Consider the following 19,431-nt stretch of genomic DNA (forward strand, 5'->3'; position numbering starts at 1 on the left):
GTAGAGTTGAGATAGAGTAAAACGATGCTAAAGGAAAGATAAAAATAGAATGTAGAACACTAATCCCAAAATAAAATGAAGAGAAAATAAAATGATACTTAAAAAAAAAAAAAGATAAAATAGCAGTAGTAATAATACGGATTGAAAATAAAAATGTAATAATTAAAAAGGTAAAATCAAGTGAGGAAAAAAGAAAAAAAAATAGTTTCTTGAGTAAAAGATGCAAAAAATGAAAATAAAAAAATAAAAATAAAATGTGGAGTAGTGAAGGTCATTCACTTCCTCTGTTGTTCTGTTTGGCACGCCTGTTTCTCAGTCCAGACAGTATTGCAGTTCCCTGCGTTCCACTGCTCTTCAGTGTTGTAAGCCAGTCCTGATTTTAAGCAGGCGGTGTGTCTTAATTCGTATTCCTTTATTTTTGATTACACAAGAGTCAATTTGTGATTCAGCCCCTGGGTGGCAGTGTTTCTGGATTGACTTCCGGGTTTATCTATGGCCTCTCTAGGCAGTGTTAGAGCCTTCTTTCCCTGTGGCACTCACTACCGGTTTGTGGGAGTGGGCTGCCTCAGAGCTGGCTTTCCGATGGTCACTCCCCGCTCCGATCCCCAGGATCCAGAAAAACAACTTTCCCCTGCAGTCTCCCAGGGTGTCCCCAAATGGGTGATCCTATGTATTGGGCTTAGTAATCAGAAGCAAGGATGTGAAGAGGAAAAAGCCCAAGTGTGCGCACTCCGTGGCTGCGCGTAAGTCTACCACACCCCTGAAATTCTTAGGGTGTCCCTGCACTTCAGATCAAAATGGGTTGCTTTTTAGAGAGCCCTTCTGTTAGCAGCTCTGAGGACCCCCTTCCACATTCACAGATCACGCCAGCCCCAACAGCCACGGATTTTTCTAGGCACAGACTTCCCTGGTCCTCCAGCTCCCGCAAAACGCGCGTTCCTCTCTCCCGCCGGAACCAGAGACCTCACCTTATCCCAGGCGAAATCTGACCTTTTCGTGGTGGAGTGTAGAGCTCCTCTGAACCTGTGTGTTTGCGCCAATTGGGGAGCGATGTTCTGGGGCTCGCAGCTGTTCCGTGGGTGCCGCAGTTGTGGATTCTCAGGCGTCCGATTAAGTTCCACTTTCCGGTTCAAGATGGCGCAGACTCTGTGTCCAAGCCCGCAGCTCCGGGAGGGGACCCAGCCTCAGTTGGTGCTGCCAGGTCAGGGGAACCCCGTCTAGCAGTCCCCCACCTTCTTCTGGAGTTCAGCTGTTCCCCAACTTGCCAACAAACACTCCTCGTGCGACCCTCAGCTGTTCTTTCTTTCTGCTCCGGGACAAGGCTCGGAACACGTCTGTGTATTCCGCCGCCATTTTTCCCTCTTTCTCCTTTTATAAATTGATTTTGCCTTGTTCTCCAATGGATTTTTTTTCTTTAAATTCTGTTAAGTTTAATATATATATATTGGTATTTGTTTTTCTGGTTGATAGTTTTGGTTAAAAAGAATGCTTTTTCAATACGTAGTTTCAAATCTTTTATTTGAGGAAAATTTTATGTGTTCTTTTGCTGTGCTTTTGCTTAGGTTTTCTTCTTCAAGGACTAATATTTTTGTCTGTTGGATCTTCTTTGTCTTGCAATATTTGTCGTATTTTGATGTCTTAAGTTTTTTTTGTTTCTCTTAAAGACATAATCTATTCTGTTTACTCACTTTTATGTCCATTCTAGTTCAGTCTTTATTTCTGAAAAATTTTTTTTAATTTCTGATTTTTTTTAGTTCTGTCACTTTATTTCTAAGTTTTCTAACTCTGTGTATCTTCTATCATTTTCTTAATATCTTGTCTTATTTTGACATAGGTTATGATTTTGATCTATTCTCTATGCATGTTTTTCTGACACATTTTCTTTATCTGTAGAGATGTTATTTCTTGTATGTTTTATTTTGTTTCGTATTTGTGGTTCAAAATCCTCTCAAATTGTTTTTGTGTAGTGTTAAAAAATAGTGATTGCGCCTGGCCAGTGTGGCTCAGTGGTCGAGCGTTGACCTATGAACTAGGACGTCACACTTCAATTCCCCGTCAAGGCACATGCCCAAGTTGTGGGCTCTATTCCCTATAGGGGGCATGTAGGAGGCAGTGATTCTCTCTCATCATTGATGTTTCTCTCTCTTCCTTTCCCTAATAAACAATATACTAAAAAAAAATACAGTGATTACTTTTTGAGTTTTCCTGTCACTGTATCCCTACCCCCTGTGTATGTGGAACTTCTTTCCATCTTATCTCTTGTGCCTTTCTCACTCAATTTTTATTACATTCCCAGCAGTTTTCCCTCCTTGTGGAGCCCTATTCTAGAGGGAGCCATAGTTGGTCAATTTCAAGAGTTCATAAAATCTAAACTGCTCCTGTTTCACTCTTACCTTGGACCCCTTTGCTATTGGATTGGGCAGCAATCCCCTCTCCTATTTTTATCTCTTGTCATCAAATTAGCCTGCCATGCTTTCCATTGAATACCTGCCTCTTAGCTATTTTGGGCTTCTCCTGTTCTCAGATGTGTCATACACCTTGTTGCACGTTTTAGCTTTCTTCTTCACTGGTGTATATGGACACTCACATTTGTGGCTGTTGGTTTGTCCTCATCCACATGGAGTTTGGGGAAATACCTTGTCTCCTGGTTTTGTTTTAAATTTTCCCTTGCGTTTTGGTTGCCTCTCTAGTTCTCTGTATTCCCGTTGGGATTCAGCGTTTTAAGAACACCACCCTTACAAGATTTTCCCCTTTAAAGACTATCTTAGAGACAACTTTGAAAAATACAAATTCCAGAGAAGACATGGTAGGGTTATCACATTTATTAAAACAACTTGTACAGTAATGTGGAATTGTTGTTTTTCATATTTCCTCTTCTAAAAAATCATACCATGTCCAAAAATGTCCCCAAAGTATATAGTTGAATATTTAAGAAAGACTAGGATTGGGTGACTAATTGTCTTTCAGATTTGGACAATGGATTGTCTTTCAGAATAGCGCCATCATCAGACATCTGAATACAATTCTGAAGAATAGGATTTTATTATCAACTAGAGGCCCAGTGCACAAAATTTGCACAAAAAGAAGGTAAAGGATTCTAAGGTCAAAAACTTTAAACACCACTTGCTCAATAGGCACTACTAATAAAATCACAAAAATAAAAAGTCACCTCCCCCAAACGGAAAAAAATTTAACCTGACAGTTGAAAAAGAAGATCCACACATGGCCACAGCCCATGAAAAACAAAAACAAAAAAACTCAAAATCATTAATCATTAGGGAAATGCAAAATAATACACGAGATACTACCCACCCCTATAGAAAGGCTAAAGTTAAAAATACTGACTATTCCAAATGTTGAAGACGTGGGGAAATTGAACTGTCAAACGTTACCAAATACAATGTAAAATGGCACAAATACTCTGGAAAACAGTTGGGCAGTTTCTTAAGTTAAAGAGTCTTTTAACAAAATGGTACTGGGACCAATGCATATCAATATGCAAAAGAATTAAGTTGGACTCTTCCCTGACATCACCTACAAAAATTAACTAAAAATGAACTAAAGTGTTAAAACTATAAAATATTTATAAGAAAACTTAGGACAAAATCTTCATCGCCTTGAATTTGGCAATGGTTATTTGTATATGATAAAAAAATACAAGCAACAAAATAAAAAATAAATTGGATTTAATCAAAATTTAAGACTTTTGTTCTTCAAAGGAGTTCACAGAAGAAAATATTTGCAAATCATATATCGAATAAGAGACTTGTATCTAAAAATGTATTAGGAACTCTTGCAATTCAGTAATAAAAACAAAAATAACACAATTAAAAAATGGGCTTAAAAGACATTTTCCCAAAGAAGACATACAACTGGCCAAAATTCATGAAAAGATGCTCAATGTCATTAATCATTAGGAAAATGTATATCAAAACCACAATGAACTGCCCTATCACACACACCAGGATGGTTAAAATTAAAAAGACAGATGATAACAAGTGTTGGTGAGGATGTAGAGAAACTGGAACCCCCATATTATCTGGTGGAACTGTAAAATGGCACATCCACTTTGGAAAACAACCTGCAGTTCCTTAAGAAACTAAACACAGAGTTATCATATAACCCAGCAATTCCTTTCTAGGTATACACTCAGATGAATGAAACTGGATATCTACATAAAAACTTGTATGTGGCCCTGGCTGGTTTGGCTCAGTGGATAGAGCGTCAGCCTGCAGACTGAAGGGTCCCAGGTTTGATTCCAGTCAAGGGCACATGTCTGGGTTGTGAGCTCAATCCTCAGTAGGGGACGTGAAGGAGGCAGCCAATCAATGATTCTCTCTCATCACTGATGTTTCTATCTCTCTCTCCCCTCTCCCTTCCTCTCTGAAATCAATAAAAAATATATATATATATATAAAAAAACACACAACAAAAAACTTGTATGTGAATGTTCACAGCAGTTATTTTCATAATAACCAAAATGTGGAAACAGCCCAAATGTCCACTAGCTGATGAACTGAAAATCAAAATTATCAGAAGAAAAAAAGGAAAGGTACCAAAGAAGTCAAAGTGGCAGCATAGGGTGTTGTCTAATTAACTTGGTTTTGAAAATGACACTTGTGGAAAGTAGCCTACCATCCAGTCAGAAATACTAAAGACAGAGGGTAATAATATATGCAAAAAATACTGGGGGAGAAAAAAAAATTTCCTATAAAAAGAATAAGCTGCCAAAACTGGTTTGGCTCAGTGGATAGAGCGTCGGCCTGCGGACTCAAGGGTCCCGGGTTCGATTCCGGTCAAGGGCATGTACCTTGGTTGCGGGCACATCCCCAGTGGGGGGTGTGCAGGAGGCAGCTGATCGATGTTTCTCTCTCATCGATGTTTCTAACTCTCTATCCCTCTTCCTTCCTCTCTGTAAAAAATCAATAAAATATATTAAAAAAAAAAAAAAAAAAAAGAATAAGCTTCAAGCTTTGAGCCGATGATAGAATATAAATAAATGACAAAGTGGGTGGCACAGGGAAGACTCAACTCTTAATTACTTGCATCAGGAGTAATTGTTAATCCCTACTAAGATAGGTAATGCTATAAAGACACTATCTAGCCACTTTGGGACAGAATGATATAGGAGGAAGAGCACAGCTATTAAAGTCAAATGTATCTGGATTTAAATTTCAGCCCTGTCACTTATTGGAGAGGCAATAGTGTATAGTGGTCAAGATTGCAGGCTCTGAAACCAGTACCTGGGTTTTAATTCCAGTGTTGCTACTTAAAGCTAAATAACCCTGCACAAGCTATTTAACCTCCCTGTGCCTCTGTTTCCTCATCTGTAATATAGTGTAATGGCTTAAAGAAGTCATTACACTTAAAGCACTGAGAATAGTGCATAGCACAGAGTAACTGCTCAATTACTATTTATTTGTTCTTGTTATTTTTAATCATGGGCAAACTATTTATTACAATTGTTGTTTCTATTATTGACATTGTACAAGTTACCTAAATTCACTTTTTCTCTTCTATAAAATGACAGAAGATGGTTTAAGGATTAAGGAGATACTGGATACAAAGCACCTAATAGATACTCAATAAACATTAGCTACCAACCCTTACCCAAATTTTGGAAAAAAAACAATGATGCTGTATTAAGATACTGAACATAGGCAAGCTCTGTATACTCAGTAAAATTAGATAATGAATAAAATTTTAGAACATATTATCAAGAAGATAGTATAATGACAATGTACATAAGAGAGAAATAACAGAAGCCACTATAAGCTCATTAGGAATAATATATGACAAGTTCACCTTTTAATTTATTTCTAACATTGGGTTAGTAGACTGGAGGAAAAACACACAGTGTACCTTGATTTCTGTAAGGCATTCAAATACTAATTTTCATAATAATCTTATAGAATATAATAAAGAAATATAAGGAGAATGACAGTACAATTAAATAATCTGTAGGAAAAACTGCCCCAAATTATTAATGAAGACACTAGTCTGCAAACCGATTTCCCATGGCCCTATACTATTAAGGCATTTTTATTTTTATTTTTTTAAGGCATTAATTTAAAAAAATCCTAGATGTTGGTTTTGAAAAAAGGAAAAAAGAAACTCAACAACAAAATCTTGACTATTTTAGCTGACATAGGCAAAAATCTAACCATTAAAGGAGAAAAAAAAGATGATACAATATATGATATAACATAATGCCACATTAATAAAATCCCCAGTTCAAAGGAAGTAAAAATGAACACAAGTCAGAAGACATAAGAAAAACCTATCTTCACTCTGGTTGTTACCTTTTATGACCAACAGAAAAGGGTGACCAAGATGGTTATCTGTATCACATACTGTCATATAGTGAATACCAGAAATATTTAGCTTAAATAGTAACTGAGGGTTTGCACTTGCACATGAGGAAAAGAACATATAAGAAAGTAAAGGGTAGATATATTTTCCTTAAGATGAAGAACTTTATAATATTTAGAGTTGTTCAGAGAATGAACTGACAAATAGTAACATTCTCATCAAGAGAAATGACAACCCATTAGGAATTTATAGATTCAGGAAATCATGTTTCTGGAAGGAATTTGATCTTTGTTATCTATACATATAAAGAGGTAATATGCTGCCGAAACCGGTTTGGCTCAGTGGATAGAGCGTCAGCCTGCGGACTGAAAGGTCCCAGGTTCGATTCCGGTCAAGGGCATGTACCTTGGCTGCGGGCACATCCCCAGTGGGAGGTGTGCAGGAGGCAGCCGATCGATGTTTCTCTCTCATCGATGTTTCTAACTCTCTATCCCTCTCCCTTCCTCTCTGTAAAATATCAATAAAATATATTTAAAAAAAAAAAAAAAAAAAAAGAGGTAATATGCTAACTTGTCCATGACAGTGTCGTCGTAACAACCAGTTTGTATATTGATGCACACGCAGCAGGGGGCAGGCAGCTGGAGCCAAGTTCCTGGGGGTCTGAGGAGACTGCCTGACAGGAGCCCGGACTGCAAAGAAGGAAGAGGAAGCGGCCATGGGGAGCTCTTCCAATCCCCCTGCAGGGACACCCTACCCCAGCCTCCACACCCCAGGGGGACGGGGAGGCTGACCAGACTGGGGAAATGATGCAGCCTGGGGGGGGGGGGGCGGTGGCTGCAGCCCCCACCACCCTCTCCAGGGGCGCCCACAACAATAGCACACCTGCGACCATTCATCAGCGCCACCGAGGGACGTGGGGCCGGGCATGCCTCTCCTCCCTACAACTCCAGACCCGGGTGAAGGCAGGCCTGAGTGGCCCGCAAGGTCAGACCCTTCCCCCACCAACAGCAGCAGCGCCATCTTCACAGAGGAAGCTCGCTTAACCTCGCTGGGGGCGCGGCTAAACCTGCCCTCCTAGCCCGCCTGGCTCTGCCCTGGCCCGGCCCCCACCCCACTCCAAGAGATTGGAGCCCCACCCTGAGCAGGTAAATCTGCGAAACAGCCACGTACAATTTAAAGAATGGCGCCAAGTGGGAAGGTTTGACAATTACTCCCCCTTCAGCCTCGCCACCCCCCTAGCGCCTCCCTAACGCCCTATCCCCCACCAGTGCCTCCAGGGGCCAGCGCCTCCAGGGACGACCACCGCTACAGGGCTGCTGGCCAGAGCCCGCCCCTCTGAGGCCTGCGGAACCCTCTGCAAAGCTTCCATAGCTACAGTCCCAGGAAACAATCATGCCCTCCTCCCCTAATCAGCACCTACTACCTGCAAGGGTACCCATGAGCTTAAAAATAACAATCCCTTCCTGTTTAGACATCACTTACTTGCTGAAACATTTCTAGGTTTATTAGCTCAGAACCTCCTCATGACAATGAGGTAGGCAGAGAAGAGATTACAATTCCCATGGTATATGCGTATATATTCAGAAATGAAGCTCTGAGAGGAAAAGTGTCAAGTCCACTGGTTCCCAAGGTGCAGCACACGCCGGGGGGGGGGGGGGGGGGGGGGATTTGATTTCAAGTGGGGGCAAATCGAGAATGAGTAAATAGTGAATTTTTTTGCATTTCTTATGGTTCTAGGGGCCTCATCTACAGCGTATCCTACATAATAAAAGGCTAATTTGCAAATGACCAAATGGTGGAATGAGTGGTCACTATGATGTGCACTGACCATCAGGGGGCAGACACTCAACACAGGAGCTGGCCCCTGGTGGTCAGTGTGCTCCCATAGGGGGAGTGCCGCTCAGCCAGAAGCCAGGCTCATAGCTGGTGAGCACAGCAGCAGTGGTAGGGGCCTCTCCCGCCTCTGCGGCTGTGCTAAGGATGTCCGACTGATGGCTTAGGCTCACTAAGCCATCAGTCGGACATCCCCCCAGGGCTCCTGGACTGTGAGAGGGCACAGGCCAGGCTGAGGGACCCTCCCCAAGTGCACGAATTTCGTGTACCCGTCCTCTAGTACGATAATATATTACTTCTGAGTTTATAGAAATCAGCTCAAAGAAACTTTTAAAAAATTCTATTTAAAATTAACAGAAAAATTTTACTAATATTAGAAAAACAAATTAAGATTAAACCATCAAAACATAAAGAAATACTCTATAAACAGAATACTTCTAAATCTTGGCCAATGGTTCACAGTAACTAAGCTTTTTAGTGATATGACAACAAAATCTACCCCTATGAATAAGAAGCAACAGTGATTTCTTTTACTAATTATCAAAGTAATAAACTTATAATAAAAATATATCATATAATAATCCCAAGAAAAGAACACAAGAGTAGTAAACAGTGATACAATCTACAGACAATGAAGGTTAATAACACCATCCATTTATAGAGTACGTTAAAATTTCTTAAAACTACTTTCCACCTATTTGCTATCTGATCTAAAAACAACTCTGAGGCAGACAAAACAGTTAATATTAGTCCGATTTTACAGTCTTCCTAAGGCTCAGAGGGGTAAATGATTTCCTCAGATCACTCAAGTTGGTCTAGAGCAGTGGTCGGCAAACCGCGGCTTGCGAGCCACATGCAGCTCTTTGGTACCTTGAGTGTGGCTCTTCCACAAAATACCATGGCCTGGGCGAGTCTATTTTGAAGAAGTGGCGTTAGAAGAAGTTTAAGTTTAAAAAATTTGGCTCTCTAAAGAAATTTCAATTGTTGTACTGTTGATATTTGGCTCTGTTGACTAATGAGTTTGCCAACCACTGGTCTAGAGTATGAATTTGGAGCATCTGTCTACTGGTCAGCATCCATTCTTTCTTTAATCACTTTGTTTTCTCCTTAATGAAATAATACATTTTCATTGGCAAATGTTAGAATACAGATAAATCATCTCCCTAAGCAGACAATGTATTAATAATATTGAGAAATGTTACCTTTCCTTTGAAATGAAAATAATGTGAGTAAAAGAAAAAATTCAAGTAAAAGAAATAAATATATTTTACTTCCTATAATGTTATGCTGGAAGAAAAAAAAACAACCCCAGAAGATTAAGCAGATCAGTTAAGTAAAATAAATAATGTTTTCTTAAACAGCCACTAAATATTTTGTATGTTAATACTTTTAAAATAACACCAAATGTTAATACTCTTAAGTGGGCTCTAGCAATATTAGATTTCTCATCTTACATGCTTGAAAATAAATAAACTAAACTTTAATTTTAATGATGTAAGTACAAGGTAAAACCATTACCTTGGGTGTGCTTCCTTTAATGAATTTTTTAATTGAAGACAACAAGCCGGTTTCATTCTTCGGTGGTTTTTCTCCTCCTACAGGTAGGCTATCATCAACTTCTGAATATTTCCTCTTTGCTCTGGCAGTGCGCTGTGTTTGGATTGGATTGGACTGCTGAGAAGCTTTTCGTGTTCTCAGCCTCATCTTTTATGGGTGCCACATGTAAAACTGTAAGAGAAAAATAACAAGGGCTATTAAAAACTTAATCTAACATACCCATAGTTTCCCAGTTTATATAATAGAAACCTCTTGGTTAAAAAAAGTCCAGGTTTCTAAGGGATTGAAGTAAGAAATTAACATTTTATGTGATTGAACTTTATAGTATACATTATCCCAAGTAACCTTCCCATCTTCTGAAATTATATCCTGTGATTGAACACCACAGTGTGCATGCTCTCTACAGCACTATGTTGCCTCCACCCATGCCAACATTATCATTCATTTAACCATTCATTTATTCATTCATCAAGTTTCTCCTGAGCACCTACCACATTCGAGGCACTGGGCTAGGAAATTACCTAGTAAATAATAAACAAAATAGGGAAAATTTTGCCCTCTGGAATTCAAACTGTAGTGGGAAAAAACCCTTAGTCAATAAATGAATTCCATTAGCATATTCTAATAATCAGCAATCATACAAGTGTAACAAGAAGTGGAATCATTTTGCAGGATTCAATCTTACCTTACTTAATGATACTTTAAAAATTGAATTCCCACTAGAAAGAACATATGAAGCCATCAACTTGACCTCTCTCATTTTATCGATAAGAAAATTAATAGGTGGCAAAACTGTCCCAAGACTTAGAAGTAGTTAAGAATATACCCTGAATTAAAATCTGTAAAACAGAATACTAAACTAGGAATGAAGAGATGTGAATTCTAATCCTACCTTAATCATAGCTAAGCAATAGTCACAACTGTCTTTTAAACTGTATAAAGAATACATACACTCATCTTACCACCTTGAGACTCAAAATGAAAAAGGAATTAGAAAACAATATAAAGTGTGGAGAACAATAAAATTATTCACAACAGTGAATGCATTTGTAGAAATTCTAAGCACTCTAAAGCTGTAGAAATACCTGGCAATGGTTAGGGTCTTCACTGACCAATTAGGAAGCTTAAGAAGTTGTGTCTTTACTAATACAACATAATGATCACAGAATAAAAGTTAGAATCCTTTAAAGTATATATAAAAACTTTATACTACTATAGTATGCTATGCTGTACTATATATACTATACCTACTTGAAGAATAACAACAAAAAAACCATATCCCCCAAATTCAAGGGATTCACAAGAAGTTCCAAAATCTTTCCAAATAATTTTTTTTCCATCACAAAAATGGTACTCAGATTTTTCCTTTAAATTTTTTTTTTTTGACTTCAGGTATGACTTTATTCAGGACTCAGATGATATCACCTCTTTTCTTTTCTTTTTTTTATTTAATAAATCTTTATTGTTCAGATTATTACAATTTTACTCTTTTTTACCCCCATAGCTCCCCTCCACCCGGTTCCCATGCCACCCTCTGCCCTTACCTCCCCCCCACTGTCCTCATCCATAAGTATACGCTTTTTGTCCAGTCTCTTCCCACACCCCTTTCCCCCCGAGAATTGTCAGTCCACTCCCTTTCTATGCCCCTGATTCTATTATATTCACCAGTTTATTCTGTTCATCAGATTTTTTATTTACTTGATTTTTAGATTCACTTGTTGATAGACATGTATTTGTTGTTCATAATTTTTATCTTTACCTTTTTCTTCTTCTTCCTCTTCTTAAAGAATACCTTTCAGCGTTTCATATAATACTGGTTTGGTGGTGATGAACTCCTTTAGCTTTTTCTTATCTGTGAAGCTCTTTATCTGCCCTTCAATTCTGAATGATAGCTTTGCTGGGTAGAGTAATCTTGGTTGTAGGTTCTTGCTATTCATCACTTTGAATATTTCTTGCCACTCCCGTCTGTCCTGCATAGTTTCTGTTGAGAAATCAGCTGACAATCGTATGGGTGCTCCCTTGTAGGTAATTAACTGTTTTTCTCTTGCTGCTTTTAAGATTCTCTCTTTGTCTTTTGCTCTTGGCATTTTAATTATGATGTGTATTGGTGTGGTCCTCTTTGGATTCCTCTTGTTTGGGGTTCTCTGCGCTTCCTGGAGTTGTAAGTCTATTTTTTTCACCAGGTGGGGGAAGTTTTTTTATTAATTTTTTTTTACAGAGAGGAAGGTAGAGAGAGATAGTTAGAAACATTGATGAGAGAGAAACATCGATCAGCTGCCTCCTGCACACCCCCTACTGGGGATGTGCCCGCAATCAAGGTACATGCCCTTGACCGGAATCAAAATCGGGACCCTTCAGTCCGCAGGTCAACCTCTATCCACTGAGCCAAACTGATTAGGGCTTAATTTTTTTTTTAATCCTCATCCGAGGATATGTCTTGACTGATTTTTTAGAGAGAGATACACAGAGAGAGAGAGAAAAACATCAATCAGCTGCCTTCAGTACACGCCCCTACCAGGGATAGAAGGCTATACCTGCCCTGACCAAGAATTGAACCCTCAAACCTTTTGGCATATTAGACAACATTCCAATCAACTGATCCATCCGGCCAGAGGCAAATGGTGCTTGCTCAGTTAAGTTGCTATCCCCAAATGAAATAAACATTGCCTTTTCTCCTAAAGAGTCAATGTTAACTTCTAAAGGGAGTTATCATTCAAGACATGTATTATTTACCTAACTCTATTTACAGTGCATAAATTTGTCTTAATTCCTTTGGTCTTCAGCTCAGCACTTCTTAGAAAAGGAAAATTCCCATGCCACAAATGCATAGAATTTTTTAAAAGGAGTTATTTTTAATCAATTTCTATAGATATTTAAAAAAAATATTTTAGTCTTGCCCTAACCAGTTTGGCTGGGTGGATAGAATGTTGGCCTGTGGACTGAAGGGTCCCAGGTTCAATTCCGGTCAAGGGCATGTACCTTCATTGGCGGCACATCCTCAGTGGGAGGTGTGCAGGAAGCAGCTGATCGATGTTTCTCTCTCATGGATGTTTCTAACTCTCTATCCCTCTCCCTTCCTCTCTGTAAAAAAATCAATAAAATATATTTAAAAAAAAAAGATTTTAGTCTTGAAACTTACCAAGACTTGTTGTGCAGCTCACCACATGGCCTATCTTGGTGAGCCTTCCATGTGAGATTGAAAAGTACTGTTTCCTTCATCTGTGTGTGAGCAGTCAGTTTTGAAATTCCACAAGGGCTTGACTGCTCTAGCCCTTTCAGACTTAAAAATACAACTTTTACAACTCACCATCAGAATGGATAAAAACCCTCCACGTTTCATAACTTCCTTGTTTAAATGTTCTTGTTTGCTTTCCAGCAAATACCCACTGGTTATTTTTTAATTCAGAGGACTTTTTCTCCTAAGCTTTCCCAGAACCTTCATTCTTTCCATGCAGAATGATCTAGCATTATATATATACTACAGGCCTGGTGCATGAAAATTCATGCACTAGAGCGGGGGGGGGGGGGGGGGGGGGAGGGGGCTCCCTCAGCCCAGCCCCTGCGTTCTCTCAACAGTCCGGGAGCCCTCAGGGGCGGGAGACGACCCGGCAATCAGGGGAAGGCAACGCCCCATCACACCTCTGCTGCTGCCACTGCCAGCAGCGCAAGCATCGGATGGCCCTGGTTACCCGAGCCTTGGGCAGCCCTGGGCAGCTGCCATCCGAGGCTTGCCTGCACCTCGGGTCGGCCCTAGGTGGCTGGGCAGCCGCCATCTGAGGCTTGCCTGCACCTCGGGCTGGCCCTGGGCAGCTGGGGGGATGAGGGGACTGGGGGACTCCAGAGGCAGGCCCACAGAGCAGCCGGACTCCCCTGAGGGCAGGCCCAGCCGTGCCACGCGCCGCCACCCCGGCGGGGCTGAGGAGACTGGGCACCGCCATCTTGTGGCTGTGGGCGCTGCCACCTTTGAGGGCTTGGCGGTCAATTAGCATATTCCCTCCTTATTGGCTGTGGGTGCTGCCATCTCTGTGGGCGGGACAGTCTATTAGCATATACCATCCTTATTGGCTTTGGGCGCCGCCATCTCTGCGATGGTGTGAGGGTCAATTAGCATATTCCCTCTTTATTAGATAGGATACACACACACACACACACACACACACTATGATATGTATATATACTTACTTGTTAGAGTTGAAGATTCTAATACCTCAATTTCAATAATGGATAGAACAACTAGACAAGGAAATGAAAGACCTGAACAATTCACTTGAACTAAGAGAAATATATAAAACAATTCACTGCACAACAGCAAAATAGATATTCTAAATTTACACACGAAACATTCTCCAGGAGAGACATGTTAGGACAAAAACCAAGTCTCAATAAATTTAAAAGGACTGAAACCATACAAGTATATTGTCTCCATGCTTTCATATAAATATAATCTATAATGATAAAAGTGTAATATGCTAATTAGACCAGATGTCCTTCCAGAGGAAGCTGGGACTGTGAGGGAAGCCCAGGTCCCGGGTGCCAGAGGGAAGCTGGTGCCTGCAGCCAGGGGAAGGAAGGCCTACTCGTGCACAAATTTCATGCATCAGGCCTCTAGTATCTCCAATAAAATTAGAAATCTCAAAAAGGAAATTTGAGAAATTAACAAATAGGCAGAAATTAAACAACAAACTCCTAAATAACTACTGTGTTAAATAAGAAATTACAATGGGAATTAGAAAATACTTCAAAAAGACAAATGAAAACAAAAACACAATATACCAAAACTTTTGGGATGCCCAGAAAGCAGTGCTCAGAGCAATTTATTGGTAAACATAAAAGTCTTCATGTTTTAAAAAAAAAAAACCACCCACCTCAAATCAATTATAAAACCTTCTACTTTAAGAAACTAGAAAGAGAAGCAAATGAAATCATCCAAAGCAAGCAGAAGGAAGGAAATAAAAGCAGAAATAGATAATTTAAAAGAAAAATGACAGAAAAATCAATGAAGTAAAAAAAGCTGGTTCTCTGAAAAGATCAACAAAATTTTGACATTTAGTTAGACTAGCCAAAAAAAAAGAGAGAAGACTCAGCCTTTCAATTTCAGGAATGAAAGAAGGGACATTAATATCAACCTTACAGATGTAAAGGGATTTTTTTAGGAAATATTACAAACAACTGTACACCAACAAATTAGATAACCTAGATGAAATGACAAATCCCTAGAAAGACACAACTAAACTGGACTCATGAAAAAATAGAAAATCTAAAAGGCTCATAACAAGTAAAGACTGAATTAGTAATTAAAAAATAAATAAAACTTTCCATAATGAAAAGCCCAGGACCAGATGGCTTTACTAGTGAGTTTTACCAAATGTTTAAGTAATTAATACTAATCCTTCTCAAAATCTACCAAAAAATTAAGGAACACCTCCCAACTCAATCTCTGAGGTCAACATTACCTTGATACCAAAGTCAAAGAAAGACACTACCAGAAAAGAAAACTATAGGTTAATTATGCCTTAGGAACACAGATGTAATATCCCAACAAAATACTAGCAAAACAAATGCAGCTTAATAATAAAAGGATTATGCATCATGACCAAGTGGGATTTTATCCCAGGAAAGCAAAGGTGATTAACCCTAACCCTAACCCTAACCCTAACCAGCATATGAAAATCAATCAATATAATACACCACATTAAAAAAATAAAGGGAAAAGTCCACATAATCATTTCAATTGATGCATAAAAAAATCTGACCAAACCAACACCCTTTCATAGTAAAGACACCCAACCAACCAGGAATAGGAGGAACTTCTTCAACCAGATAAAAAGGCATCTATGAAAAAACTCACAGCCAACATCATATTTCTTAGTGAAAAACTAAATGCTTTACTCCTGAGATTAAAAAAAAAAAAAAAAGCAAGATGCCCATCCTCACCACTTCTATTCAATCAGGCAAGAAAAATAAATAACATGATCCTATATAAAGAATAAACGTAAGAGCCCTAGCTGGTTTGGCTCAGTGGATAGAGTGTCAACCTGCAGACTGAAGGGTACCGGGTTCAATTCCGGTCAAGGGCACATGCCGGGGTTGCAGGCTTGATCCCCAGTAGGGGATGTGCAGCAGGCAGCCAGTCAATGATTCTCTCTCATCATTGATGTTTCTATCTCTCTCTTCCCTTTCCCTTCCTGATATCAATAAAAATATATTTAAAAAAATAAACGTAAGAGCAAAAGCTGGATATAAACTTCATAAAATTTTTTTTTCTGCTCACGAAAAGACACCAGTAAGAAATTAAAAGTCATGCAACAAAGTGGGATAATATTCACAAAACACATATCTCTCAAAGTACACATGCGCAGAATATATAAAGAAATCCTGAAACATAGAAAGAAAAACCAGCTGATAGAAAAAATAATCAAAATATTTGAGAAGACACTTCATAAAAGCTAGATGATAGAACACAAGTATATGAAATGCTACTCAATATTATCACTGAGAAATACAAGTTAAAAATTACAACAGCATACTAATTAACATCTGCTTAAATGGCAAAATTTAAAAAGACTAAAGAACAAATGGTAGCAAGGATGTGGAACAATGAGAAGTCTCATAATCTGCTGATGGCAATGTAAGGTTTTTGGTTAAAGGTTGTAATCCTATATAATAAAAGGGTAATATGCAAATTGACCCTGATGGTGGAACGACCGCTTGACCAGTCACTGAGGCGCACTGACCAACACTTGGTTCCTTTCCCTGGCCGGCAGGCTCCAATCGCCCAATGGTGAATGGAGAACTGGGGTGGGTGGCGGGGGATGCAGGTGGTGCCAGGCCAAGGCTCCCGCCCCACCATTCGCCCCACACACAGAGGGCAACTCGCAGCAGGGGTGGGTGAAACGGGCGACCTCTCGGTTCCTTCCCCCAGCCAGCAGGCTCCGATCACCTGATGGCGAACGGGGAACTGGTGTTGGGTGGCGGCGGGGGGTGGGGCCAGCTGCGGGCAGCAAGGGAAGATGGCCCTGATCGCAGGCCAGGCCTAGGGACCGTAGCCGCACACTAATTTCGTGCACCGGGCCTCTAGTTTCTAATAGACAACACCTAACCCTTTGATCCAATAAGTTCACTTCTAAGTTTTTAACCAAGAGAAATATAAACCTGTCCTCCTCACAGCTTTATTTACAACTAGAGGCCCAGTGCACGAAATTCATGCACTGGGGGGGGGGGGGGAGAGTCCTTCAGCCCAGCCTGCACCCTCTCTCAGTCCGGGACCTAAGCCAGCAGTCAGACATCCCTCTCATAGTCCGGGACCCCTTGCTCCTCACTGCCCGCCTGCAGCGGAGGTGGGAGAGGCTCCCACCACCACCGCTGCACTCACTAGCCATGAGCTGGGCTTCTGGCTGAGCAGTGCTCCCCCTGTGGGAGCTCATTGACCACCAGGGGGCAGCTCCTGCGTTGAGTACCCAAGATGGTGCAGGTTTGATTTGGTTTGATTCCCAGTTTGCTCCTGGTGGTCAGTGCACATCATAGCTACTGGTTGTTCCGCCGTTCAGTATAGCATATTAGGGTATTATTATATAGGATAGTACCAAACTGGAAAAAATGACAATGCCCAGCAGCAGAAAGATGAATATGGTATTTTCATACAGTGAATAATCAGACACAGAAAGCAGCAATTACTAATATCAATCAACATAAAAGAATCTCACAAACATTATGCTGAGCAATGGCAGGCGTAAGAGTACGTTTGATGACACCATTAAAAAATATTAGGGGCAAAAATAGTATGAGAAAAATATCAGAAAAGAAGTTGAAGTTGCTTTGGGGAAAGGAAATGTCCTTTACTGTGATAGGGTTGTAAAAACTTACAGATAAATCCAACACGTTTCAAAGTATGCAAATTTTACCCTGTAAAAAGTTCTTAGAAAAAATAACCACCAACCAGGCAGGAAGAAGTTGGGAGTAAGGTAGACACTCAACAAGAATAATAAAATGTTAATGACTACTGAAACTGAGTGATGGTTATATGGGGATTAATAATACCATTCTGTTTACTTTGTACATATATTTGGCATTTTCTATTAAACAACAACAACAAAACCAACCCTGACTACCAGAACTACTGACAGGGTTCCACATTTGAGAAGAAAATACTGAATAAAACAAAAATATACAAATAAAAATGAGAAAAGAAAATATCTAGAAAAGGTTGGAAAGAGAAACACAACCTAAGCAATCTCAGAGAGCAATTCTCCATATTTTAGAACATTTTAAGAAAACCACACCCTCACTGGTGTGACTCAGTTGGTTGAGTATTGTCCTGTGCACCAAGAGGGTGCAGGTTTGATTTGATTTGATTCCCAGTTTGCCTGCCTGCCTGCCTCTCTCTCTCTCCCCCTCCCTCCCCTTTCTCTAAAATGAATAAAAACAGATTTAAAAAAAATACACAGAAAGTTCCATTTAAGTCAAAAACTATCTTGAAACAAAACTTCTAAAAGCTCAGGAAAACAAGTTTTGCATTAAAAAGTAATAAAGCCCTGGCTGGTTTGGCTAGTGGTTAGAGTGTCTACCCAAACACTGAAGGGTCTTAGGTTCAATTCCCAATTGGAGCCTATGTGGGAGGCAACCAATCTATGTGTCTCTCTCACATCGATGTTTCTCTCTCTGTCTCTCCCACTCCCTTCCATTCTCTCTAAAAAACAAATCAATGGAAAAATATCCTTGGATGAGAATTAACAACAACAAATTGATGTTGTTTATCTCCCCATTTCTCTCTCTCTAAAATAAATTTTTTTAAAAAATTTTAAATCTTAAAAAAAAAAAAGACAGGCCTAAGATCAGCAAAACAAAACAGTCTGGTATGAATTACTAGAACTTTACTACACTTTAAGGAAAGGGGAGTGGGGGAGGGAAGAAACATCCTTTGGGCATTTGAGGGGGGGGGAGGAAGAGAGAGAGAGAGAGAGAGACATCCTTTGGGGAAGAGACATCCTTTGAGCATTCACGCCAAATGTAGGCAAACTGTTTTTTATAGACCCAAATAGTAAATATTTTAGTCTTGCAGACCATAGGAATAACAGTTATATAAAATTCAAATATCAGTGTACAGAGTCATGCTCATCAGTTTCCATATTGTCTATGGCAATGTTTAGCAAAAGCTGCCAAAGACAATATGTAAATGAATGGGCATGCTGTATACAATAAAACTGTATTTGCAAACCCTGATATAGTTACATACTAAATAACTTTATTTTTTAAAATTTTGTTTTTATTGATTTTTTAGAAAGAGAGAGAAAGGGTTGGGGGGCATCGATTTGTTGTTCAACTTATTTATGCATTCATTGGTTGTTTCTTGTATGTGCCCTGACAGGGAACAAACCTACAACTTTGATGGATCAGGATGATGTTCCTATCAACTGAGCTACCCGACCAGGGTTCCTACTAAGTAACTCTACAATGGAAAGAAAAATAGACTATTCTGAATTTTTCAACAGCAACACTTTATGCCAGAAGAAAAATGGAGTAACATATTTAAATTACAATAATCAAGGAAAGAATATGTATACCAAGGATTTTATATCCAACAAAAATAAGTTTCAAGAATAATGGCCACAGACAAACTGGGAATATTGTGCCGAAGGAAGCTTTCCTAAAAAACCTAATAGAGCACTTCAGAAAACCAAATTGACTATAAATACTGCATAAAAACTGGTGGTAAGCATCAAGCACACAAAA

General features: G+C 39.6%; 1 protein-coding gene across 1 annotated transcript in view; it reads right to left on the reverse strand.

Moving 5' to 3' along the window:
* Positions 1 to 19,431, reverse strand: part of CTDSPL2 (CTD small phosphatase like 2) — a 94,998-nt gene that overhangs the window by 56,325 nt on the left and 19,242 nt on the right. The window contains exon 2 of the mRNA XM_080671588.1: positions 9,664 to 9,873. Coding sequence (XP_080527714.1) covers positions 9,664 to 9,849 — 186 coding nt within the window. The 5' untranslated portion in view covers positions 9,850 to 9,873. The remainder of the gene's footprint in view (positions 1 to 9,663; positions 9,874 to 19,431) is intronic.

The sequence above is a fragment of the Plecotus auritus genome (assembly GCF_963455305.1).
Source record: "Plecotus auritus genome assembly, chromosome: 1".
Lineage (NCBI taxonomy): Eukaryota > Metazoa > Chordata > Mammalia > Chiroptera > Vespertilionidae > Plecotus > Plecotus auritus.